Source organism: Nematolebias whitei, chromosome 3 (assembly GCF_014905685.2).
Source record: "Nematolebias whitei isolate Nwh7 chromosome 3, NemWhi1, whole genome shotgun sequence".
Taxonomy (NCBI): domain Eukaryota; kingdom Metazoa; phylum Chordata; class Actinopteri; order Cyprinodontiformes; family Rivulidae; genus Nematolebias; species Nematolebias whitei.
Genome location: NC_056500.1, coordinates 55,900,878 through 55,927,997, shown reverse-complemented (window position 1 = coordinate 55,927,997; position 27,120 = coordinate 55,900,878). Strand labels below are relative to the sequence as shown.

At 44.6% G+C, this 27,120-nt stretch overlaps 1 protein-coding gene across 1 annotated transcript in view; it reads left to right on the top strand.

Moving 5' to 3' along the window:
• The first annotated feature begins 548 nt into the window (after window positions 1–548).
• The window catches only part of rabggta (Rab geranylgeranyltransferase subunit alpha), a 28,571-nt gene continuing 1,999 nt past the window's right edge, over window positions 549–27,120 (top strand). The window contains exons 1-15 of the mRNA XM_037675046.1: window positions 549–644; window positions 920–953; window positions 2,155–2,265; window positions 2,638–2,762; window positions 2,889–3,076; window positions 3,170–3,427; window positions 3,524–3,607; window positions 6,702–6,784; window positions 7,210–7,305; window positions 23,300–23,405; window positions 23,495–23,546; window positions 25,883–25,971; window positions 26,078–26,166; window positions 26,243–26,359; window positions 26,449–26,562. Of these exons, the coding sequence (XP_037530974.1) occupies window positions 951–953; window positions 2,155–2,265; window positions 2,638–2,762; window positions 2,889–3,076; window positions 3,170–3,427; window positions 3,524–3,607; window positions 6,702–6,784; window positions 7,210–7,305; window positions 23,300–23,405; window positions 23,495–23,546; window positions 25,883–25,971; window positions 26,078–26,166; window positions 26,243–26,359; window positions 26,449–26,562 (1,515 nt within the window). The 5' untranslated portion in view covers window positions 549–644; window positions 920–950. The remainder of the gene's footprint in view (window positions 645–919; window positions 954–2,154; window positions 2,266–2,637; window positions 2,763–2,888; window positions 3,077–3,169; window positions 3,428–3,523; window positions 3,608–6,701; window positions 6,785–7,209; window positions 7,306–23,299; window positions 23,406–23,494; window positions 23,547–25,882; window positions 25,972–26,077; window positions 26,167–26,242; window positions 26,360–26,448; window positions 26,563–27,120) is intronic.

Here is a 27,120-nt window from a genome sequence, read left to right as displayed (position 1 = left end):
CTAACACAAATTTACATTGTCTTCAACAAGGAAACTTAAAATTAAATATTTGTTTAGAGCGTCCCAATGTTTTTGTTATTTGGTGATATTTCTTTCTCTATGGTGAACATTTGTAAATGTGGAAAACAAGTGAAAAAAACAAACCAGTAAAACAATAATGTGAAACATTAATAGTTAACATTTCTAAATTTGCAAATAAAATACTGTTTTATTCTTGCCATAATGATGGAATACCACTATGCTCATGTTTAGAAAGATATTTGCAGGTTTTGTTCTTGAAGGTAAAACAGAAAACTGACGCAGCCTTGTGGTACACCTGTGCTACTACTGACTTCATGGAGTTTGTCATTTATTTCCCTGCAGGTGTCTGTTTATTAAAAATTGATTTTATTAATTTATCGGTCTTGTCATTATTGTTGTTATTATCCTGTAGATTTATTAATCAGACAAACACCCGGCAGGTCACTGTCACGTTCCTGAGCTTCCTCCACGAGAGACGAAAGCTGCGCGGCTGAGAGTCACGGAACGATGACGTCATTTTTATGAGACGGAAAAGGGAAACAATTGTAGTCGCAAAGAAAGAGCAGCCTTCCATGACCAACTGCACCGTGACAACACAAGTACTTGACCCAACAAGAAAACAGGTGAGCTTTGTTTAGAGAACAGCGAAGTGTTTAGTGCTCAGCCTTGAAAAGATGCTATTTGTCCTTAACTGGTGACTTTGACATGATTGTGTATCTTTGACTGAGCCCAGTCTGTCGTTCATCAGCAGACTGGGAGGCTCGTGTTAAAACCACTTGAACTTCTCTGAGCTCTGCGTGTCTTTATACTGGGAGCTCAGTGTTTACTTCTTTGTGTTCTGTACTTTTATATCATGTGAACATTATTCAGGCCTAACTCACTCTTTCAATGACAGCAGATATCTGAAGTGTCCTCCATTGTCCCCAACGATGGTAAGACATTCATTGTTTTTATTTTTGTACATAAACTCACATTTTAGTAATCATTGTGTGGTACCAATTGTTACCTTTTTGCCTCTAGTAGTTTAAAGTTATCTGACACATTTTCAACCAAATGCTGAATACATTTCTTGAAACGTTTGATTTCTTTTCACATGACAGCAGGGCAGAGGTGGAGTAAATGTGGTGCACCACCTCCATGCAACCCCTCTCCATTTTTACTGCCTTTCAAAGGCCCTCGCATGTTTTCACTGCAGAGATACAGTGAGCACAGTGGCACTGGAGGCTGTGAAGAGTTCTGTCGGTGTTTTTCAATGAGAAAAATGGCATCTTTGTTTGCAAATGACGTCGCCACGGTAACGCGAAATGCCAATAAAAGTAATAGCACATATCACAGTGCCGATCCGGTGCCGATCCGGTTGTTTGGATATCAAATTTGTGGGGACATTGGGATTCAGTCCGCATTAAAGTTGGTAGAAGAGCAAACCCTTTTCAGGTGGATAATAATCGGTGGCTGCCTTCAGGCAGTCCCCAACAATGACACTCACTCCACCGCCATCTTTATGACCGCCCTGCCAAAAGCTTGAATTGTTGATACCGGTGTATTCTGTTCACACCAAACTCTTACCCAGCAATCTGAATGTTGCTGCAAAAATGAAGACTCATCTGACTTGTGAACACGTTTTTGTTATTTTATCTTTGTTGTTGATGTTTTGGTGAAACCATGAAATCTCCTGTTTTCTGGCCTTTCACAGGAGTAGCTCTCATTTAGTACTGAACATGTTGAGAAATATGGGAGGATGCTCTTGCACAGTTTGAGTAGAAAGTGTTTTTCTGAGTTACTTGTTTTACAACTAGCTCGTATCGGTCTGGTGATGCCACTCTGACCTTTGCCGCAACTAAGGCATTTTCATAAAACAGCATTTATTCATTCATTTATTCTTTCGAAGCCTAAAAACTTCATGTCTGATTCTGACAGTCACGTACTTTGATACAATCCTTCTCGCTGTGATGCTTGGTGTGATCTATAGCAATGTCCTTTACTAGAAAATGGTTCATGATTGGCTGATTACAGATTGATTTTAGATAAAAGGTGAAGAATTCTAGTTCCCAAAGCAGCCCATAGGTTTAGGCCTGTTGTAACTGCAGAATAAAATGTACCAAGCTTTAGTTCCCCTCGTTGTGCTTTTGACAGCATGGCCGTGTGAAGGTTAAAACTACCGCCCAGCAGGAGGAGGAGAAAAAGAAAGAGCGGGAGAAGAAGCTGAAGATCTACGTCGCTGCACGTGATGCCTGCTTTTCAAAGGTCCTTTAAAACTCTATACATTGAAACAAATCCTATAAAAACAAACCAAGACTAAACTTTGGAGTGATTAGCATGTGTGTGAACAAACACTGATGTGTTCTGCCATTAGTGAGATGTTTTGGTGACACGTCCGTTTAATCTGGTTTCTTTTATTTTGTCAAACCTTTATAAAGACAAAATAACCTGCAGCTGAAAGTAGACTTCTGCAAATATCTGGTTTCATCTTTTATGAGCAATGTTGATTAAAACAAGAGTTACGTGACAGAACGCCAGATCCTTTTTTCTGACCAGTTCTATATGTTCAGAACAAACTGGTTTTGAAGCTGTTCCTGTTTGTCTTGCTCACGCTCATCTCTTTCTTCTCCACCTTAGAGAAAAGATGGAATATTTGATGACGAGGCTCTTCAGCTTACTCAGCAGCTGCTTTCATCCAACCCTGACTTTGCAACGCTCTGGAACTACAGGAGAGAAATCTTAATGCACCTGGAAACTGTCAGGTCAAACGGTTTTCCTCTTTGTGAAGTCTTCCCAGTCTTTCCAGTCCAGGCCCAGTCTTTTTAAATTGAAAAGTTTCAGAGATGTTGTTGTGGAATAGTTGCTTTCTTTTTCTGTGCCCACTTCAGAGATGAGAACGAGGTGCAGAAAATCTACCAGGCCGAGCTGTTCTTCCTGGAATCTTGCCTTAAAGTGAATCCAAAGTCTTACGGCAGCTGGCACCACCGGGGCTGGGTCTCAGCTCGTTTACCTCAACCGGACTGGGCCAGAGAGTTGGGTCTGTGTGATCGCTGCTTGAGTCTTGACGACCGCAACTGTGAGTAAGAAAGTACTGCTTTTAATGTAGTTAATGTACGTCACTGCTGTATTTGTACTGAGTTCAGAGGATGCGTCCTCCTCCCTCCCACAGTCCACTGCTGGGATTATCGTCGGATGGTTGTGAAGATGTCTGGGGTGCCTGTGGAGAAGGAGCTGGAGTTCACTGACCGTCTCATAGGCTCCAACTTTTCGAATTATTCCAGCTGGCACTACCGCAGCACCCTCCTACCACTGCTCCACCCGGAGTGTCCTGACCAGACGTCAGCACGCTGTGAGCCGCCTCAGCCCTCCTCTCAACCTTCTCCTCAAACCCACTTTCATCGAGTGTGTGAGGAGCAGCTACTCAAAGGTCTGCAATGCACAGTAGCCACCAGCAGGGGGCAGTCTCAGTCTTTAAATGTTCATCTTTTTTACTGTAGGTTTGATGTTTTTTTTTTATTTTCAGAATACGAGCTGGTTCAAAATGCTTTTTTTACTGACCCCAATGACCAGAGCGCTTGGTTCTACTATCGCTGGCTGTTAGGCAGAGGTATGTCTGTTCAGGGACTGAGAGTCACTTTGAAAATACTCTGACTCACGGTGTCCCCTAATAATCTTAGTATCAGAGAGTCAGAGTTTCTTTATTGTCATTCGCACCTCATGTGGTACATGTGGTGGAGCGAAATTATGTACACAAGGTCCCAGTTACATCCAACAATAAAATGTATAATAAAAACAGTAATAACATCTAAGATATGAACTAAGAAAAACATCAACTAAATATACACTAAGCACTCATAACATAAAACATTGAACATCAGCACAAACATGAACATGAGTCTGTGAGCAGATGTGCACGCATGAACACATCAACATTGAAACAGATCAGCAGCAACATGAAACAGATCAGCAGCAACATGAAACAGATCAGCAGCAACATGAAACAGATCAGCAGCAACATGATATGGTTTTTCACAGTGATTATTCTGGTTAGAGATTCATGAGTCTAACAGCCTCAGGGTAGAAGCTGTTCCTCAGTCTAGTGGTTCTACACTTAATGCTCCTCGGCCTCCTGCCTGAGGGGAGTGGTGCAAAAAGTGTGTGTGCTGGGTGAGTGTGGTCCTTCATGATGCAGGTGGCCCTCTTCCTGCATCTGGAGGTGTAGTTGTCTGTGATGGTGGGGAGACTGACTCCAACATCTTCTGTGCAGCCTTCACCACTCTCTGCAAAGCTTTTCTTTCTGCAGCTGTGCAGCCTCCATGCCACACATTGATGCTGGAGCACAGGATGCTCTCCACTGCACACCTGTAGAAGGAGGTGAGGACTGAGCTTCCCAGACCAGCTCGTCTCAGCCGTCTGAGGAAGTAGAGTCTCTGATGAGCTTTATGAGCTAATAATCTCAGTATACATAGTGGGTGGAAAATGACCTGAAATGATGAAGGTTAAAAATGAAAAATGAAACTTTTTCCGACCTTTAGGGATTTCTGATTTGATTTATATGTTTGAGCTGTAGCTGTTTTACAGTGTTACACCTGGCTAGTTTAGCTTCAGCATTAACAGGACTATGAGGACAGCCTCAACATTGAAGTGTACAGGAGACCAACCCACACAGACCAGTATCTTCTGTTTGACTCCCACCATCCACTGGAACACAAACTCTCTGTCATCAGAACTTTACAACATCGGGCCGAACGCGTCCCCACAAAGACAGAAGGGAAGGAAAAGGAACAGAAACACGTTCAAGAAGCTCTTCAAACATGTGGATATCCTAACTGGGCTTTTGTCAAGTCAGAGAGGAAATCTACAAAACACACTAATAAACAGAACAAGGAGAACAACAGACGTAAAAACATTGTCATCCCTTATGTTGCTGGAGTATCAGAGAAATTCAGAAGGATCTTCAACAAACACAACATCCCAGTACATTTCAAACCCAGCAGGATTCTCAGACAGATGCTGGTCCACCCTAAGGACAGAACACCCATACACAAACAGAGTGGTGTAGTGTATGCGGTCCAGTGCAGCGAGGACTGTCCAGACCTCTACATTGGAGAAACTAAACAGCCTCTTCACAGACGCATGGCTCAACACAGGAGAGCCAGCCCCACAGGACAAGACTCAGCTGTTCACCTCCACCTCACAGATAAGGGACACTCTTTTGAGGACCAAAATGTGCACATTTTGGACCGAGAACACAGATGGTTTGAGAAGGGGGTGAAGGAAGCAATTTATGTTAAAGAGAAAAAACATCTCTTAACAGAGGAGGAGGCCTCAGATTTTAACTTTCAAAAACATATAATGCAACTTTAAAACAGATTCCCAGCCGGTTTTCACACCTGATGGGAACAGAGGGGCTTCATATGTGAATTAGAGGAACAAAGACCTTAATAAACCCGAACTGTTAAGGTGTGAGGTGTGATTTGTCAATCTGCATATGTGTGTGTGTTTTATCTCACTCAGCCTTATAACTTGAACCCAACATTCACTGCTCTTTGAATTCAGAAAACTCCTCGGATTAGGAGCGAAACATCTTCTGTTACAAAGTCCAGTTGTTTTTGTATTGAACATTTTTTGAATTCATTAACAGGACTCTAAACACTTTAGTTAAAAAAAGTTAATTTTATTTTAAATTTTATTATAAAAAAAGACATTTTCTGATTTTAAAAGGCCGTAGAAATGTCGCGGGGTACAGCATATACTAAGAAATCTTGCCACGATGGCTTAATTCTACACATTCACAATTGCAGCCAGTTAGCAAAAGTTGACAACTAATGTTCAGTATAAGTACCTAATCAAATAATTAATTGATTATCCAACAGCTTTCAGTCAGGTCATCTGGACAGTTTCTTTTTTTGTTGAAACGTTTCACCTTCCATCCAGAAGGCTTCATCAGTCAAGGAAACACACAACAAAAACTGATTCTTCCCCCAAACAACTTACTCCAAAGTGGAACAAACCAGTTATGTTGGTGCTAAGATGGTCTCTTTGACACGCACCCTCCTCTGGAGCCGGCCCTCTTCCTCGTCGACAGTCATGTCAAACTGGTTCAAAACCAAAAAAGGATTATTGAGCATGGACTTTTTTGACTGATTGATTATAGTAACTTTATCTTTGAAATGAGCAGAAGTACGTTTAAAAGTGAGCAGAAATTGAAGAATTCCTCTCCATTTGCAAAGCACAGGTGGAAATAATGATGATATATAAGTGTGTGTGTGTGTGTGTGTACAGTATAACCTACTGTATTAAAAGGACTGGTGGCATGAACCAAAGGTTTTGGTTTATTGTTCTTGCTCATCCAAACACACAAAAGAAGAGCAGAAAGGACGAAGTGACTGTAGATAATTCATGAACCAGTTTTCTCCAGACTAGAAAGCTTTTTGCAGAAAGACTGGACACAATGACTGGAACAAGAGTTGAAGGACTCTCAGCTGGCGGCAAAACATTTGTCCTGCGCTGATTGCTAACAGAGTACCAGAGATTTGATTTGATTTGGCACCTTCTTTCTTTTAGTTACGATTCTAAGAAAACGAATCAATGTGCCAGCGGGTCTTTACTCACCTGGCTCTTCATGTTTACAGACCTCCATGTGTTTCATGCACTCTGTATTTGCTGCTCGTTGTTAACTGGTTTTGTCTTTTTACCAGCTGAGCGGGAAGAGATGATCAGCTGTGTGTATGTCGGTCGGGAGGAGGAAAGAGTCGCTGTTGCTTTCTCCACACCTGTCAGTGTCAGTATCTTACTTTTTCTGCAGACAATGTTCATTCATTCATTCATTTTTACTGCATTTCTGTAGGAAAGATGTGAAACTGTTATTATGTAAACTTCAAAATTGGATTTGAAATTTGAAGCTCAGTGAGACTAGCCTGTATAAATAAAGGTTGAATGAATGAATGAATCTGTTTTCTAATCCAAGTGTGTTACATATAACTATTTGCCAGATTGCAGGTATTTATTTATTTTTATTTAGCATTGTATGTGTTGGAATGCAATTATAGATCCAGATGTGTTTTAAACAGAACAAGCATCAGGAATGATTTTATTGAGTGTGTGAAGAAGGTTTTCAAATTGTGGTGCAACCACTTTAAAATAAATAGTACAGCCGGCTCCATCTTGTGCTCTGTGTTTACTCTGTTTCCTCCTTTTTTCTTTCAGGTCCTGTCAGTCGGCCTGCTCCTGATCGTGGACGGTCAGCCTCAGCGAGTGGAGTGGCGCAGCGTCCACCCTCACTTTAAACACAGCCCTGTCTGGGTATCCTTTTCACTCATTCACACCTTATGTTTTCACAGAACACCGTAATTTCCAGACTAAGCTGCTACTTTTGTCACAGGCTTTGAACACTGCCGCTTATATAATGCTGCGGCTAATTTATGGATTATCTTTGTTCTTGACGGGCTAATGAGCTTCACGCCACCAAAACATTTAGCCTGGGGGGTGGGTCCTCGTGTGTCAATGAGACTACCTGTATAAATAAAGGTAAAAAATATATGACCAATGAAATTACCAAATTGGTTACAGGTCCACTGGGGATTGAACCCAGGACCTTCTTGCAGTGAGGCAACAGAGCTAACCACTGAGCCGTCGTGCTGCCATGTGACTAATGGTGACCGTCACTGCTGCTGACTGAAAATGATGTTTTTAAAGATGTGTGACGAGAGAAAACGAGTGTTTTTCTTGTAAAACTTTGATCGTTCAACCTCTAGTTTTAGTCAGTAGAGACGACGTTTTGTTTCACAGCTTGTTTTTTTAAATCTTAAATGATTTGCTGTTCTGAGGTAAAAGTCTAAATATAAACTGACTGTATAAGAACACATATTTAATATATTTCCAAATTTTGTTATGTTTGGAATGAGTCCAAACGTAAACAGTTTTGTGAGTTTCCAACCATAAAGCGTAACCTTCAGCAGCACATGGAGGTTGTTAAGTCGTCTCAGAGAGGACTCTGTTGGCATGTGAGCTCAGCAGCTCTTATCATTTTATTCACAAACTACAGATGGTAATTTCCCTCTGTTTTCCCCCCATGCGTCATTTGAACATTGATTTCAGTAATTCATTTTTAATTAGTTTACACACAACACCACATAGAAACAAAGCGAGCACGCTGTTTTAATAAAAAATAGTTGTTAAGGATTAAACAAATTTCTTATGGCTGTGTTCGCTTTAGACTTTTCACTTGATTAAAGCGTTTGGCCGAAATGTTGCTGTCAGATGTTCATTGGGAATATTTTTGCACACCGCCCTGTTAGTGCATGTTTCAGGCCCAGTTCAGTCCCAGCATTAACGCACGTCTTTGATGGTTTGACTTCAGGTGGACAGCTGTTATTGAGAGCGTTCACACCTGGCAGCAAAATGTACACCTCTAAATGTTTTTGAGACTAAATGTCAATAATTGACTGCACGCAGATAAATATGCATCATATCGCCACGTCACACAATGAGCAGCAAACAGGACGTCATCAGGTCTGAATGTTTCTGTAAAATACGTTCAGCATCTGAACTATATTATTTAGACTTTAACACAGTTTGACTTGCATTAATGGGGAGTTTAACAGATGTGGGAGAAATACAGGAGCATGCAACGATCAAACTCCACCGTTAATAGTGCACTGCAGTTGTCAGGTAATCTCTACAAAGCTTCATTGCTTCACATTAGTTTTGTGTTTAATTAGGATTAATTAAACGTGGCACAGCACAGTCAAGCTTACAGTAACCATACCAGGTCCAGTCAACTTACACCAGTCAGAACAAACAAAGTGAATAGGAGCTGACCGTGCAGCATCACGCTCTCCACTTTGAATGATTGAATCCTGACTAAACTGGCATTTTTTATTAAGAAGGATTCTGACTGACAGTTCATTAAAACTTTTAGATGAAAACAAACAAACAAAAAATTAAATTCAGTTTATTTATATAGCACCAAGTCACAACAGAAGTGATCTCAGGGCACTGAATAGAAACATTCATATATTTATATATATAAAAAAACAAGTTCGTAAAAGTTCTCTAAGGAAGCAGCTGACTCGTTGAATCTTCACTTCATCACAGTCTCCCATCCTGAGCAAGCACAAAGGAGACAGTGGAAAGGAACAACTCCCTTTTAACAGGAAAAAACCTCCAGCAGAACCAGGCTCAGGACGTGCAGCCACCTGCTTCAATCGGCTGGGTTTGAGAGGACAGGAAGGAGGAGTGAACACAGACTGACAGGTGCAGGTGTACTTTCTGTTGGAGGAAATACAAAAACTTACGTCAAGGATAGAAAGATTTACAAATACAAAACAGGTTGAGCATAGAAAGTAAAGACAGCAGCGACGTGAAGGAATGTGGTCAGTTTGTCCTCCACCAGTCTATGTCTATAGCAGCATAACTAAGGGATAGCTCAGGAGACTCAAGCCAACCCTAACTATAGGATTTATCAAAAAGGAAAGTCTTAAGCCAAGTCTTAAAACTGGACAATGTGTCAGCCTCACGGACAGAAACTGGAAGTTGGTTCCACAAGAGAGGAGCCTGATAACTGAAAGCTCTTCCTCTCATTCTGCTTTTGGAAACTAGAAACCATAAGTAAACCTGCAGTCTGAGAGTGAAGTGCTCTGTTAGAATAATATGAAACAATAAGATCCTCCCTGGGCTGCCACCTTACTGTGATGAAGAGGTTTGAGTGTCCCAATAATCCTAGGAGCTATGCTGTCAGGGGCTTCATGCCCCTAGTAGGGTCAACCAAGGCAGACAGGTCCTAGGTGAGGGACCAGACAAAGTGCAGCCCAAAGACCCCTTATGATGAACACAATCAGTGGAAACAATGTTCCCTTGCCCGTACGTGGGTCACCGGGGCCCCACTCTAGAGCCAAGCCTGGAGGCGGGGCATGTTGGCGAGCGCCTGGTGGCCGGGCTTTTACCCATGGAGCCTGGCTGGGCACAGCCCGAAGAGGAGACATGGGTCCCCCTTCCCACTGGCTCAACACCTTTGGGAGGGGCCAAAGGGGTCAGGTGCAATGTGGGATGGGTGGTGGCCGAGGGCGGGGACCCTGGCTGTCTGATCCTCGGCTACAGAAGCTGGCTATCGGGACGTGGAATGCTACCTCTCTGGTGGGGAAGGAGCCTGAGCTGGTCTGTGAGGTTAAGAGGTTCCGGCTAGAAATAGTCGGACTCACCTCAACGCATGGCTCTGGCTCTGGAACCAGTTTCCTTGAGAGGGTTGGACACTCTTCCACTCTGGAGTTGCCCCTAGTGAGAGGCACCGAGCAGGAGTGGGCATACTTGTTGCCCCCCATCTTGGTGCCTGTAAGTTGGGGTTCACCCCGGTGAACGAGAGGGTAGCCTCCCTCCGCCTATGTGTGGGGGGACGGGTTCTGACTGTTGTTTGTGCTTATGCGCCAAACAGCAGCTCAGATTACCCATCCTTTTTTGGGTCTTTGAAAGTGGTATTGGAGTGTGTGCCTCCTGGGGACTCCCTTGTTCTACTGGGGGACTTCAATGCTCACGTGGGCAATGACAGTGAGACCTGGAGGGGTGTGGTTGGAAAGAACGGCCTGATCTGAACCCGAGTGGTGTTCTGTTATTGGACATCTGTGCTCATCATGGATTGACCATAACGAACACCATGTTCAGGCATAAGGGTGTCCATATGTGCTCTTGGCACCAGGACACCCTAGGCCGCAGTTCGATGATCGACTTTGTTGTCGTCTCATCTGATCTGCGGCCACATGTCTTAGACACTCGGGTGAAGAGAGGGGCAGAGCTGTCCACTGACCACTACCTGGTGTTGAGTTGGCTCTGATGGTGGGGGAGTATGCCAGTCAGACCTGGCAGACACAAACTTATTGTGAGGGTCTGATGGGAACATCTGGCAGAGTCTCCTGTGAGACGGAGCTTTAACTCCCACCTCTGGGAGAGCTTCAAACACGTTCCAGGGGAGGTGGGGGACATTGAGTCCAAGTGGGCCATGTTCCGCGCCTCTATTGTCGAGACGTCTTATCGGAGCTGTGGCCGCAAGGTTGTCGTGCCTGTCGCGGCGGTAACCTTCGAACCCGGTGGTGAACACCGGCAGTGAGGGATGCTGTCAGGCTGAAGAAGGAGTCCTATCGGACCCTTTTGGCATGTGGGACCTGGGAAGCAGCTGATGGGCACCAGCAGTCCAAGTGGCATGTGGCTCGGGTGGTCGCTGAGGCAAAAACTCGGGCGTGGGATGAGTTTGGAGAGGCCGTGGAGAATGACTTCCGTACGGCTTTGAGGCAATTCTGGTCCACCATCAGGCATCTCGGGGAGGGAAAGCGGTACGCCACCAACACTATTTATAGTGGAGGTGGTGTGCTACTGACCTGAACTTGGGATGTCAGTGGGCGGAATACTTTGAAGATCTCCTCAATCCCACTGGCATGTCTTCCACTGAGGAAGCGGATCCTGGGGACTTTGGGTCGGGCTCTCCAATCTCTGGTGTTGAGTTCACCGAGATGGTTAATAAGCTCCTCGGTGGCAGGGCCCCAGGAGTAGATGAGATTCGCCCAGAGTTCCTTAAGGCTTTGGATGTTTTGAGGTTCTGTTGGCTTACACGACTCTGCAATATTGCGTGGACATTTGGGGCAGTTCCCCTGGATTGGCAGACTGGGGTGGTGGTCCCCCTATTCAAAAAGGTGGACCGTAGAGTGTGTTCCAACTACAGGGGGATCATATTCTTAAGCCTCCCTGGTAAGGTCTATTCGGGGGTTCTAGAGAGGAGGGTCTGTCGGATAGTCAAATCTCAGATTCAGGAGGAGCAGTGCGGTGTTCGTCCTGGTCGTGGAACACTGGACGAGCTCTACACCCTCAGCAGGGTCCTGGAAGGTGCATGAAAGTTTGTCCAACCAGTCTACGTGTGCTTTCTGGATTTGGAAAAGGCGTTCAACCGCGTCCCTCGGGGAGCCCTGTGTGGGGTACTCTGGGAGTATGGGGCTCCGGGAGTATGGGGTACCAGGCCCTTTGATACGGGTTCTTAGGTCCCTGTACAACCAGTGTCAGAGCTTGGTCCACAGTAAGTCGGGCTCCTTCCCAGTGAGAGTTGGACTCTGCCAAGGTTACCTTTTGTCACTGATTCTGTTCATAACTTTTATGGACAGAATTTCTAGGTGTAGCCAAGGTGTTGAGGGGATCAATTTTGGTGGCCTTAGGATCACTTCTCTGTTTTTTGCAGATGATGTGGTTCTTCATCAGGTTGTGATCTACATCTTTCGCTGGAGTGGTTTGCAGCAGAGTGGGACGCGGCTGGGATGAGGATCAGTTCCTCCAAATCCGAGGCCATGGTCTTGAGCCAGAAAAGGGTAGAGTGCCCTCTCCAGGTTGGGGAGGAGGTCCTGACCCAAGTGAAGGAGTTTAATTATCTCGGGGTCTTGTTCACGAATGAGGGAAAACTGGAGCGTGAGATCGATAGGCGGATAGGTGCAGCATTGGCAGTGAAGCGGGTGCTGTATTGGTCTGTCATGGTGAAGAGGGAGCTGAGTCAAAAGGCGAAGCTCTCAATTTACCAGTCGATCTACGTTCCTACCCTCATCTATGGTCATGAGCTTTGGGTTTGACCGTAAGAACGAGATCACGGATACAGGCGGCCGAAATGAGTTTTCTCTGCAGAGTGTCTAGGCTCACCCTTAGAGATAGGGTGAGAAGCTCGGTCATTGGGGAAGAACTCAGAGTAGAGCCGCTGCTTCTCCACATCGAGAGGAGCCAGTTGAGGTGGCTTGGGTATCAGGTTAGGATGCCTCCTGGACGCCTCCCTGGTGTGGTGTTCCGGGCACATCCCACCGGGAGGAGACCCAGAAGAAGACCCAGGACTCACTGGAGGGACTATGTTTCTCAGCAGGCCTGGGAATGCCTTGGGATTCCCCTGGAGGAGCTGGCCCAAGTGACTGGGGAGAGTGAAGTCTGGGCCTCCCTACTTAGGCTGCTACCCCCGCGACCCGACCCCAGATAAGCGGAAGAGAATGGATGGATGGATGGATGGAAGATCTGTAATATAAGATGGAGCTAAGTTGTTGAGAGCTTTGTAGGTTATTAGTATGATTTTGAATTTTGTCCTGAATAAATGCTGTTTAATTATCTTTGTTCGGCCAGCAACTGAAGTAGACATTTTGTTTCCCAGAGATGCCCACGTAGCAACTCTTCTGAGGGAAAGTTCAATAGGAGTTCCCACATCAATGCTCAAGAGAGTCTTGTGTTTAGACTGCCAGACAAATGTGGATGAAGGCTACAGACTACCTGTCTCGGTGTGAGTGAAGTTCTATTTCGTATAGGCTTCACCCTTTAAGGCTGTCACTGGTGGGTTCTCATCCCGTCGCGCGAAGCGCAGCACTGAAAACTTTAGTCCACGCCCACCTGCTGTGTGGGCCTCACCCGGTTCGTATAAATTACGGTGAGATCGGGTAATGGGCTCCCATTTTTCTTCAGCAATCAACCAGCACTGTTTTTTGCAAGAACACCATGTCCAGCACCATCACCATCTGTCTGTGCCCATCCTGCAAGACCGGCTACATGCTAAGCTTTGACCGGCACCACATCTGTGAAGGATACCTGGGTCCCCGCCACGCCGACCTCGCTCCTCCTGCCGTCTCTATGACTTCCTCCATCCTGAGGAGAGGCAGAGGTGAGCAGCCTTGTTCAAGGCTAACATCGAGGAGTGCCTCTCCGTGACGGGGGACTGTTCGCTGGACGGACGACGCCATCGCCTTTTTTGAGTTATCTGAGTCACGGAGCGAATCGGATGATTCCTCCAGGAAAGGCGACGTCAGCAGCAGCCCCGCTGCTCATTCCCTCCTGGAGAGCGTAGTGTTGGAACGGGGGGGGGCGAGCGGATGCTCACCCACCCCAGGTCTTTCCGCATCAGCGAACACACTGCTCCCAGCTGTCGGCGCCGTCCTCTTAGAGCTGCCCGGCATAATTCAGGAGGCAGCTGACACGAAGGGACTTTCTATCCCTCTCCTCCCCCTGCCCAGATCAAATGATCTAGCAGGAAGGTTTGGCTCCACCCCGGCTCGTCGCCCTGAACCCATCTGGCTTCCTTTCCCAGCAGTAACGTCCTACTGGAACGAGGCTGCAGCCGGACCTGGTAGGCTGAAGGCACCCATCTCCACCTTCACTCCCATCACCAGAGTGGAGTGTTTTACAGAGCAGAATTTTCCCTCGGTAATCCCCCTGGAGCCAAGCCCACCAGTGTGCTTTCCAGACGGCAGCATCGAAGAACAATGTTGCCCTGCTGGCCTACAGCATCTCCAAAAGGCTGGAGGACACAGACCTGCTTGAGGAGATGAGGAGCTTGCTCTGCAAAGCGTCTGACGTCATCCTCAACCTGTGCGCCTCATCTGTGGTCTGCCTGTCTCACATCAACGCCTGGATGACAATGATTCAGAGGTCCACCTGGCTCCGACACTCCCCCTCCTTGCCGGAGAAACTGCAGAAAGACCTTCTGGAGGGTCCCATCATGACGGACGCGCTGTTCGGGGCCAATTTCAAGGCCATGCTTGAAAAGTCGAAGAAGTTAGAGGAGGTGTCGGAGTCTGTGCGCCACCTGATGAAGCCGCACCCCTCCTACCGCACCCCCACCCGGTGGAGAGATCGTCGTGGCCAGAGGCAGCAGCAGAGTCATTCCACAGCTGCAGCAGCATCCTCCCGCCCCGTTCCGCCACCAGCCCCTCCCACCAGAGAACTGTCCTTCTCATTGCGGCATCCAGCGGCATCCAACGGCATCCAGCGGCTCAGCGTTTCCCCAGAGACCGACAACAGGTGGCGCCCTGGAACAACCAGTCGCATGGCTCATGGGAGAGAAGATACAAACCAGATTCCAAAAAAGTTGGGACACTAAACAAATAGTGAATAAAAACTGAATGTAATGATATGGAGATGGCAAATGTCAATATTTTATTTGTAATATAACATAGATGACAGATCAAAAGTTTAATCTGAGTAAATGTAACATTTTAAAGGAAAAATATGTTGATTCAAAATTTCACAGTGTCAACAAATCCCAAAAAAGTTGGGACAAGTAGCAATAAGTGGCTGGAAAAAGAACATTGAGAGTATACCGAACAGGTGGAAGACCAATTAACACTAATTAGGTCAATTGACAACATGATTGGATATAAATAGAGCTTCTCAGAGTGTCAGTGTCTCTCAGAAGCCAAGATGGTAAGAAGATCACCAATTCCACTATTGTTGCGCAGAAAGATAGTGCCCCAATACCAGAATGGTGTTCTCCAGCGTAAAATAGCAAAGCCTTTTAAGTTATTATCAACCGTGCATAACATCATCAAAAGATTCAGAGAATCTGGACCAATCGCTGTGCGTAAGGGTCAAGGCCATAAAACTCTACTTGATGCTCGTGATCTCTGGGCCCTTAAACGTCACTGCACCTCAAACAGGAATGCCACTGTCAAGGAAGTAACAGAATGGGCTCAGGAATACTTCCAGAAAGCATTGTCAGTGAACACAATCCACCGTGCCATCTGCCGTTGCCAGCTGAAACTCTACAGTGCAAAGAGGAAGCCATTTCTAAGCAAGCTCCACAAGCTCAGACGTTTGCACTGGGCCAGGAGTCATTTAAAATGGAGTGTTGAAAATGGAAGACTGTTCTGTGGTCAGATGAGTCACGATTTGAAGTTCTTTATGGAACACTGGGACGCCATGTCATCCGGACCAGAGAGGACAAGGATAGCCCAAGTTGTTATCAACACTCCGTTCAGAACCCTGCATGACTGATGGTATGGGGTTGCATGAGCGCTTGTGGCATGGGCAGCTTGCATGTCTGGAAAGGCACCATTAATGCAGAGAACTATGTTCAGGTTCTAGAACAACATATGCTCCCATCTAGACGTCATCTCTTTCAGCGAAGACCCTGCATTTTTCAACACGATAATGCCAGACCACATTCTGCAGCAATCACAACATCATGGCTACGTAGGAGAAGGATCCGGGTACTGAAATGGCCAGCCTGCAGTCCAGATCTTTCACCTATAGAGAACATTTGGCGCATCATAAAGAGGAAGGTGCAACAAAGAAGGCCCAAGACAATTGAACAGTTAGAGGCCTGTATTAGACATGAATGGGAGAGCATTCCTATTTCTAAACTTGAGAAACTGGTCTCCTTTGTCCCCAGACGTCTGTTGAGTGTTGTAAGAAGAAGGGGGATGCCACACAGTGGTAAAAATGGACTTGTCCCAACTTTTTGGGGGATTTGTTGATGCCATGAAATTTGGAAACAACATATTTTTCTCTTAAAATGATACATTCTCTCAGTTTAAACTTTTGATCTGTGATTTGTGTTCTATTCTGAATAAAATATTAGATGTTGGCACCTCTACATCATTGCATTCGGTTTTTATTCACAATTTGTTTAGTGTCCCAACTTTTTTGGAATCCGGTTTGTACAAGAAATGACTCCTTGCGGAGGATGTGTGTATGCATAATGATGATATGAGTTTTACAATAAAACCAAAACATCATTCAGAAAAAAAAGTGTCTGATTTCAGCATGACTGTCAGATCGATTGATCTCACAGCGGCTTCTCTTCCCACATCCTCCACGCAAATCAAGCCAGTAACCTCAAAACAGGTTTTTAAAAGTCACCGTAACTCGAGAAACCACACAAAATGCTCGCTTGACACAGCAGCTAGAAATGATTTTTTTCAGCAGACTGAGCCCATAAAAAAACCTCGCTCTCAGCCCAGGTTGTGTTCTGATTTTTCTGACCGCAGCGTTAACAAATGTGTTCTCCCACGGCAACTACGATCTCCACCCAAACGGCATCGCATTTCTAAAGGCGCTCATGCCTCCCCTTAGTGCGCGTCAACAAACATCAATTCTGATGTGAGCCCGCAGCCTGAGCGCATCACATTCCCAGAGCCCTTTCTGCGAGTTCATTTGTTAATAATCAGTTCATATTGAAGCGCTGTTGACAATCTCTGCTCACTGTTACACGGTTACAATTGTAACCTCTGTTCTTTTCCATTCTCAGCACAGGACTGCATTTCAGCCTCCCTTTTTTCCCCGTCGGAAACCTTTTCTCTCTGGGGCGCTCCTGTGCATGGAACGCGTAATTACGCAGCGTGTAATTACGCACACAGAAGGCTGAGTGATGAAATGTTTTTTGGTGCAAGCAGGCGCTTCATATTGTGTCTGAACGGACCCAGTGAGGCATAGACTACATCCTGCTTCGCCTTTAACCCACCAGCGACAGCCTTAAAGGGCAAAGCTTATACGAAATAGAACGTTGGTTATGTACTTTAACCCCAGATTCTATGAGTATAGGCGTAGCCCTTTAAGCTCTGGGCCTCACTGGTTCCTAAATGGCTGAAGAAAAAGCTATTTGGGAGCCTATTACCCGGTCTCACCGTAATTTATACGGACCGGGTGAGGCCCACACAACAGGTGAGCGTGGACTAACGTTTTCAGTGCTGCGCTGCGCGCGACGGGATGAAAGCCCACCAGCGACAGCCTTAAAGGGCTACGCCTATACTCATAGAATCTGGGGTTACAGTACGTAACCAACGTTTTCAAGGAGCACTAATGCAGTTCAGGTTGTGTTTATCTGAGTGCAGTTAGATCTCCCAGGATCGATGTTAGTTCCAGGTCTGGAAAGACCTTCAGTTTCAACCATAAGGAGTGGTTTTGTTTTTGGACGCCCCTGTAAGGCTGGACGCCCCTGTAAGGCTGTAAGTTTCTCTACTCTCCATTAAGAAACTTATTATTGTCATGAAGGGTAAAGGGACAAACAAAAGATTTACACAGACATGTGTCTTTATGCAAAACAAAAGCCCAGCCACCTCCATTTTGACACAGAAACAGATTTTAGATTTGGCTGCTGAGCCACACTTAGTGAAAAACTGCCGGTCAGACAAAAGCACAAAAAAAAGTTATAATTGTGATAATAATAAAAAAAAATACATGTCGTCAATAGATAAATCTAGGTTGTCATGTTTTAATGTCAAGTCAAACTTCCCCTTTCACTGATACAACCTTACAGTTCTGATGAGGCTGGTGTCTTTGTGCTGCCATAAAGTTTTGTGAACTTTTATAAATACATTCCCTCACTTCCAGACAGTTTCTGGAATGTTCTCAGTCTGTGATTGAGCTCAACAAACCTTCATATTAACTGATACAGATCAACAAGCTGGGATGTCTGTGTAAATCTTTTGTTTGAATTGTGCACTGATACAGTCTGCCTCTCAGGTCTTCATGCAGTTCTTTTAGCCTAATGCTTTGGTTTTAAATCCATCATAGACCTATAAGAGGCTAGATGTTTCATCATTGTCCAGATAATTCAGTTCTGCAGAGGTGGAGAAGTTATAAAAGCATTTTAAGGACCACTGATGGAGGAGATGGGATTACTGCTTTTATTTTTATTATATTAACAAAACGCTCAGTCATTTTGTACTATATGTAAAATATCCTGATGCATGCTCGATCATCCAGGTAAATACATTTTAAAAGTTAAGTCATCTGGATGGATTCTTCTTCAGTGAAACTTTTCGTCTTTCATCCGAAAGACTTCATCAGTCTGAGGCCATGCGACAAACTCAGTCCTATAAACAGCACCTTCTCAAAGTGGATGAAAGATGAAACGCTTCAACCAAGAAGAATCTGTCCAGATGACCTGGTTTAACTTTTTTGGATTTATTTACCTGGATGACTCAGCATGCATCAGGATATTTTGAACCACTTTGGCCAGGTTTGTCTCAGGCTAGTTCTGTGAATAGCAAGCGTTGAACAGGGCACTAACGATCAGGGCACTAACGATCGATTGTTCCACTGATGGTCCTCCTTTTACATGTGAAAAGTTCGTTCTGGATGTCTCAACAAACTGAGAAGGTGCTATTTATAGGACTGAGTTTTGTGGCAGGCCTCAGACTTGAAGTCTTTCACATGAAAGATTAAACTTTTCAACCAAGAAGAATGTGTCCAGAAGACCTGACAACTTTATTGGATTTGTGTAAAATATTTACCTTACCATACCATTTTATTTATAGAGCACTTAAAACAGCGACAAGGCCAACCAAAGTGCTGTACAGACAGAACAACAGGTAACACACAAAGCAAAATACCAAATGAAGTAAATCAGAAATATAGACATAAAAATGATGCAGATAATAAATATGACGACTAACCAGTGTGGAGCGTACAGGTTCAAAACACAGAACCTCTGGTGTTGAAAGCTACTGAATAGTAGTGAGTTTTTAAACGGAATTTGAAAACCGAGAGGGAGGGGGCCTGTCTGACAAGCAGAGGTAACTCGTTCCAAAGTCTTGGTCCTGCTACAGAGAAGGCCCTGTCACCTCTGCGCTTAAGACGAGTTCCTGGAGCTGAGGAGCAATTTGTCCGCTGACCTCAGGGAACGTGGTGGGACATACGGTTGTAGCAGATCAGAGAGATAGGGGGGCGCAAAACCGTTCAGCAATTTGTAGACATACAGGAGTATTTTGAACTGGATTCTAAGGTGAACTGGTAACCAGTGCAGTGAGGCCAAAACTGGAGTAATGTGCTCTCTTTTGCCTGTACTGGTTAAAAATCGGGCTGCTGCATTCTGGACAAGTTGTAGTCGTGTTATGGATGTCTGACTGATACCAAACAGGAGTGAATTGCAGTAATCAAGCCTAGATATAATGAATGCATGTATTACTGTCTCCAGGTTATTTTTTGGACAATATGGGCTTCAGTTTAGACAGCCGCCTCAGTTGGAAGAAGCATGATTTAACAATCATGTTTACATAATTGTTAAGTTTCAGGGAAGGGTCCATTATCACTCCCAAATTAGTGACTCTGTTTTTCTGACGAGGGTAGAGTAGAAAGATCGATGCAGTGGTTTGTGGTTTGCTTTGTGTGTCATTGGGAGGGAACAACATGACTTCAGACTTCTTTTCATTAAAACTTAAGAAGTTTAAAACCATCCAGTCCCTGATGTCAGCCAGGCAGTCGAGCAGAGGCTGACTAGAGCATGTGCCATTATGTCTTAGGGGGAAGTAAATTTGACAGCCGTCGGCATAGAAGTGGAAGGGCATGTTGTGTTTCCGGAAAAAAACGCCAAGTGGCAGCAGGTATAGTGAGAATAGGAAGGGACCCAGGATGGACCCCTGCGGAACCCCCCATTTAAGCTCTGCCACTGCAGAACTAAAATCCTTGATGGAGACACAAAAGGATCTGTCAGTGAGATAAGATCTGAACCAACTGAGGGCTGACCCTGTGATGCCCACCCACTGCTCCAACCTAGCAATGAGGATCTCATGGTCAATGGTGTCAAAGGCGGCTGTGAGGTCCAATAGGACAAGCAGCACAGAATCACCTGTATCTGTGGATCTGAAGATGTCATTAAAAACCTTCAGTAGGGCAGTTTCAGTGCTGTGGAGAGGTTTAAAGCCAGATTGGAATAGCTCTAAGATGGCGTGATCCTCCAGGAAGCACTTCAACTGGGACTCGACTATTTTCTCCACTAGTTTAGAAACAAATGGGAGTCTGGAGACAGGCCGGAAGTTGGAAACGACTGAGGGGTCAAGGTTTTTTTTTTTCAGGAGAGGCTGGACAGGGATGAACTGGGATGTCAGCGCCTCCGTGGTGGTGAGAAACACAGGGGGCTGAATGATCATTTCAGAGTTATAGGCATCTGTGAAACGTGCGGCAGTGAAGTGGTTAATGGCCCGGCTACTATGTGCAGGAATGCACGGCTTAGGAGTTAGATGGGGGAGGGTGAACTCAAACCGGACTGGCATGTGGTCTGAAAAAACATTATCATCAATTTCAAGATTACTAACAGTCACATCATGAGTTAAAACAAGGTCCAGTGTATGTCCACACTCTTGGGTGGGACCGTTTACATGCTGAGTTAAATTAAATGAGTCCAATAAATCTAAAAAGTCCTTAACCAAGGGCTTCTCAGGACAGCACACATGCAAATTAAAGTCCCCAAAAATGAAAACATGATTATATTTTGGTGTGATTTCAGCCAAGAAGTCAGAAAACTCATTTATGAAATCCTTAGACCGAGGTGGGCGGTAGACGAGTGCGCATAAAGTCGAAGGCGAATGGCCGAGTTCAAAGACGCTCAGCTCAAAGCTGGCGCGGGAAACTGGGATGGGCAGTTGTTTACAGTCAAAAGTTGTTTTTGTTGTTAATATTGTTAATAATATTATTATTATAAACAATATGTGCATTAATAATAATTAATGCACATATTGTTAATAATCCACCACCTCGCCGGCCTGATGGCCGCGGTGCGTTAAAATACAGACAGTTCGGTGGCAATAATTCCGTCAAGGCGCTGGACTCACCCTGAGACATCCAAGTCTTTGTGATGCAGCAAAAGTCCAACTCGTACTCTTGAAAGTAATCCCTGAGGATAGAAGTTTTGTTGGTAATAGATCTTGCGTTGACCAAACACATCCGGATACTGTTCAAAGTGGATCCAGCAGCGGTGAAGTTAGCGCGCGGCAATGGCTGCAGGTTTTCAATAACAGCCCCTCCGTTGTTTACCTGGTCCGGGCACGTGAGAAGCTGGCGATGGAAACCCTGACCGCCAGCTGAAGAGGAAGATGCAGCGTGCAGGGCTTTAAGTTTTACCAGCCGCCCTGCACGTTTTCCCCGGCGTCTGCAGCGAAGTCTCCGGGCAGGGAGGTGAGGAGCGCAGCGGAGGTAAACAGGCACGTTCGCCAGCGGGGGGTGGGGGGGGGGGGGGGGGGGCGTGTCCAGAGGTACGCTCATAATTATCCAAATAAGCGACATCGGTGACAGAAAAACGAAGATCCAGAAGCTGTTGTCGGTCATACACCAGCAGTGAGTTTATGTCACAGATAAAAAACGAACAAAACATAAATAATCCGAACACCATCATGGATTGCAAGCCACGTACACGGGCGCCATCTTACCAGAAGTCATATTTGTCATATTTGACAAACTTTTATGGTTTGTTTTTAATTCACATTCAGTCTTAACTGTGTGAGCTGCTGTCGTACACTTCTGTACAGTTTTTAGACTCAAACTATTGCACACTTTGTTCTGCTGTGATCATATATTAGAACGTTCTCCTCAATCGAGAATAGTGTCAGTGCTATGACTTGTTGTTTCAAACTTTTCATATTTAATGTTGAAAATAAAACTGCAGCACGGTGGAGCAGTTGGTAGAGCTGCTGCCTTTTAACGAGCAGGTTGCCCCGTTCAAATCCCAGTTTAGGGGACTTTCTGGGTGGAGTTTGCATGTTCTCTCCGTGCTGTGTGTGTTTTCTCCAGGTACTCCAGTTTCCTCCCACAGACCAAAAACATGCATGTTAGACTGATTGGTAACTCTAAATTGTCTCTAGATGTGAGAGAGTGAATGGTTGTTTGTCTTGTTTGTCTCTGTGTGGCCCTGTGATGGACTGGAGACCTGTCCAGGATGTCCCTCACCTCTTGCATAGTGATAGCTGGATATGAGCACCAGTGACCCCCGCAGCTCGCAAAGGAAGAAGCGGCTAAAGATGATGGATGGAAAATAAAACTCCCCGTATGCAATCTGTTCACTTCCGTCGTGAACATTGTTCTGTCTGACATCTGCTCCAGCTGGTTCTTTTTGTTTCCCATGCTGCTTTATCTTTTAGCTTCCTTCCTTCTATTTCTAGCTTTATTCACCTCTTTACATTTAGTTACCATTTTGCTGCTTTTAACTATTGTGCTGCTACTTTTAGCTGTTAGCTACCATTCTGCTTCTTTTACCTTTTAGCTACTGTTCTGCTGATTTGAAGTTGCAGTGTGTCTTTTTCTACTTTAAGCTACAATTTTGCTCATGTAAGAACCTGTCCTGTTAAATCTACTGTTTTGCAAAGTATACTGTTTTATTAAACCTGGACTTTTTTATCGTTTGGCTTATTTCAGCTAATAACTACTGTTTAGCTAATTTAACTTTTTGTTCTGCTTGGTTTAACTTGAACAGCTCCTGCTTCTGCAGCAGTCATTCCGTTCACACCGCATTTTTGCAGAAAATTTTCTTGTTTATTTTTTAAATGCCGTTTTTTGAAACCGGACTAAACTGAGTCATTACGAAATGAGAATACTTTCTGAAATCCTATTAAAAGTGGAGCCTACAAGTTATTCCACCAACATGTTCCTTTATTCAGGGTTCTTCTGGAGCTAAGCCGAACATTGACTATGTCCAGTCACACTTTGATTCTGGGCGCGTTGGTTTAGAAGTGACTAATTTATGTCCAGACGTTTTCTCACCTGGAATGAATATTTCCTGTTTCGACTCTTCTTGACCTTGACACCTGCTCAGATCTGCGATCTCCCTCCTGGAACGATCAGCGACACTTCCAATGAGCACAATCTGACCGTGCACTGGACTGAGAGACACACTCACAAGGACTGTGCCCTCTACACAGGTAATCAGCACGGTCTGGACTCGTTACGTCCTTATAGCTGCAGGATGCAGAAGAAAGCTTTGATTCACTCTAAACCTTTACCCCCAAAGGTCGAGCTGAAAGTTGGTGTCGGGACACGGCCACAGATCAAGAGCTGTTCAGGTACTGCTTTGTAAACCGACCACACATTTTAAAGGCCTGCGGACAAAAAGCCATGAGTGTATTTATGTTTGCAAAATATTTCATAAACCAGTGGACACATTTTAATGAAATTTTAGAAAGCAATCGTCAAGTGAACATCTACACAGCTTTTGGAGTCAACCTCTTTCAAGATGGCTGCCACAGCCATTTTAGAACACACAAAGGGTGATCGTTCATTTTACAGATATCGACCCAACGTTGGTGTGGGAGTAGCTGAAAGTGATCCCCATGTTCTGAGGGCAAACAGATTGTGCAGGAACTTTGTCTGAACTGTTTGAACTTATTTGGAGTCACCTCCATCTGTTAGCAAAATATCTCATGAACTACTTGATAAATTTCAGTGTTACATTCTTTACAGTGAATGCTAATGGTGCTTTGATCGCAAGGGAAATAATGCCAACTTTCACCACAGCTGCAAGCTAAGGTCAAGAGCCAGAGCTGGCCATGGGTTCGAAGGTCACCTGTGACATAATGATCCCACACAATAGACACAAGGTCAGGCCTTTGAGAAGGATGGAGAGGAGAAGGGACGGACAATAAAGCAAAAATATCAAAATGACTGTTTTGGGATGGGATAGATAGTAGACGGCACAGTGGCACAGTTGATAGAGCTGTTGTCTCTCAGTGAGAAGGTCGCTGGGATGAATCCTGTCCCAGGGCCTTTCAGGGTGGAGTTTGTATGTTCTCTCTGTGCATACGTGGGTTTTCTCTGGGTACTCCGGTTTCCTCCCACAGACCAGAAACATGTATGTTAGACTGACTGGTAACTCTAAATTGTCTCTAGGTGTGAGTGAGAGAGTGAATGGTTGTTTGTCTCTTTGTGTCCCTGTGATGGACTTGCGACCTGTCCAGAGTGTACCCTGCCCCTCACACAGTGATTGCTGGATATGGGCACCGGTGACCCCCATGACCCAAAATGGAAGAAGCGGGTAAAAGATGGATGGATGAATGGATACTCCAGTTTCCTCCCACAGACCAAAAACATGCATGTTAGACTGATTGGTAACTCTAAATTGTCCTGAGGTATGAGTGAGAGAGTGAATGGTTGTCTGTCTCTGCATCCATGTGTTCCTGTGATAGACTGGAGTAGGCCTGTCACGATTACAAACTTTGCTAGGCGATTGTCTCAGAAATTATTGCGATTAATGATAATGTTTGAAATTTGACAAGAATGAGTAATTATTGTCAAATTTAAGAAGAAATGTTGGTTAATTTGTTTTGCGTGTAGTACATTTTTTCGCCCACTGGATGGCAGTGTAAGACTGTTTGAACCAAAGGATGGATAGTGAGGGAGTGAGCAGCATATCTCTTTAAGAAAAATAAGAGGGAGGCCCCTTGACGTGGCATGGGCTGTCTCTTTTCTTTTTATCGGTTTTCAAAATGAGGACGCTCGGTGTGGTTTGAGCTCTTTAGCATTTTTCACACAAAGCTTTTAATAAAAAATCAGTAAACAACTTCTCTGCTTCTTTTTGCAGAGAAAAACAACTTTTTAGAAGAAGGCTCGGGTTTCAACCGTGAATTTTGGAGCTTTGACAAGACCGAGTTTTTTTTCGTGAGGTCGGCCTGTTAGCTTAGCTCGTATCTTAGCTTCTCATCTCAGCTGCTTTTAACAATCTAAAAACACAATTTTGGACGGTTAAAATGGATTTTAAAGAGAAAGGGAAGGGCCAGTGAAGAGCACCGGAGTTGATCCTTTTGTCATCCAGTGTCTTCAGTAGAAAGAGAGAGACACAAAGAAACGATGAAGCTGATAAATGAAAATGAAGTCGATCATTTTTATTTATCATGCGGTTAATTGATTTATTGTTTATTGCGACAGGCCTGGACTGGAGACTTGTCCAGGGTGTCCCCCGCCTCTCACACAGTGACTGCTGGATATGGGCACCAGTGACCCAAAAAGGAAGACGTGGGTAAAGATGATGGACAGATTGATTTCAGGAAACCATCAATGGATATACCTCTACAACTGATAAACCTTCCAAGACAACCCAGTTGAAGAAGGCCACCTCAGCAAGTTAAAGTTAAAAACATCCAAATGTTTTCCAGATATGGTCCTAAAGTTTGCTGCTGTAGTTGAGAGCCACTTACAACACGACGTGTGACTTCTCATGATATCACATAAGATTACTCATGGCATTATTTTCATTGTTTGACCAAAACCATTGCTGCTCATACGATGTTGGTGGTTGGGGGGGTGTCAATGTGCATTCCCTTAAGAAATGCTAGGAGGTCTTTAATATAATGTAGCTGTTTTTTTTTAATTGTCAATAAGAACAAATGATGTTCTTTCTGTGCAGGAGTGAGCTCTCAGTAGAGAAGACCTCAGTGCTGCAGTCGGAGCTCCTATCAGTCCACCAGCTACAAGAACTGGAGCCACTTAATAAATGTTGGTACAGATCATGACTTTAACAAATAAAACATCCAGTTTGAAGGTTTGCTGCTGGTCTTTCTGCTCTCATGCAGCTATCTTACTGTTCTCTTTGCCTCTGAAGGGTGCTTGCTGACCATTATCCTCCTGATGAGGGCACTAGATCCTCTCGGATACGAGAAGGAGACACTTGCTCACTTCCAGACACTCAAAGTGAGTACCCTCCAGCCACGGTGATGGGACGCGTGTTGGTGCAGATCACTGGTTCAGCGCTCTCTGTTTCCTGCAGGAGGTGGATTCCAAGCGCTCTGCATATTACAGCGACCTGTGCAGCAAGTTCATGATTGAAAACACCATTCTGAAAATGGAGTACGCAGAAGTGCGAGTCTTCAGCATCTCTGAGCAGGTTCAGAGCTGAAAGAGCAAATGACACAACAGAACTGTTTTCAGTAAAAACTATGTTTTTAAAACGAGTCTTCTGGTTTTATCCAACAGAACCTGACCATATTATGTCACCTGGACCAGCTGTTACTGGTCACCCATATCAATCTGTCCTCCAACCAGCTGCAGCGGCTGCCTCCTCAGTTTGCCATGCTGCAGTGCTTGGAGGTAAATGTGCACATGCACTTTGAGCATTCACACTATTCTCTTATTAAATGTTATAACTATTGATGTGTCAAACGTTCAGCTTGTTCAGGAGATGGCTCTATGACTTTGCTTTTGGAAGCTTTTACCTTTTTTAATTAGTGAACTTTTAGTTATATGTTCTACATAGAAATACGTCGAGATCTGTACAGTGTCTCCAAAACTTTTATTTTTTAAATCTGCTTCAGCGTACTTGCTCTAGTTTAGTCTTTTTATTCTACTTTTAGCCGTTAAGTACTTCTCTGGTACTTTGTATTTTTACATAGCTTTTTGCTAAGTTTGGCTTTCAGTAAACATTCTGCTACTAAGCTTTTACCTAGCCTAATGACTTTTTAGCTTCTAGCTACTGTATTCTTATTTATAGCTTGGGCTTCTCTTTTGTTAAATGTAGCATTTAGCTTGAGTTTTGGTTCATTTAACTTTTGACAGCCTATAGTACCAGTAGTCTGTTAGCACTCTGCAACTCCCAAAGTCATTAGGCTAGGTAAAAGCTTAGTCGCAGAATGATTACTGAAAGCTAAA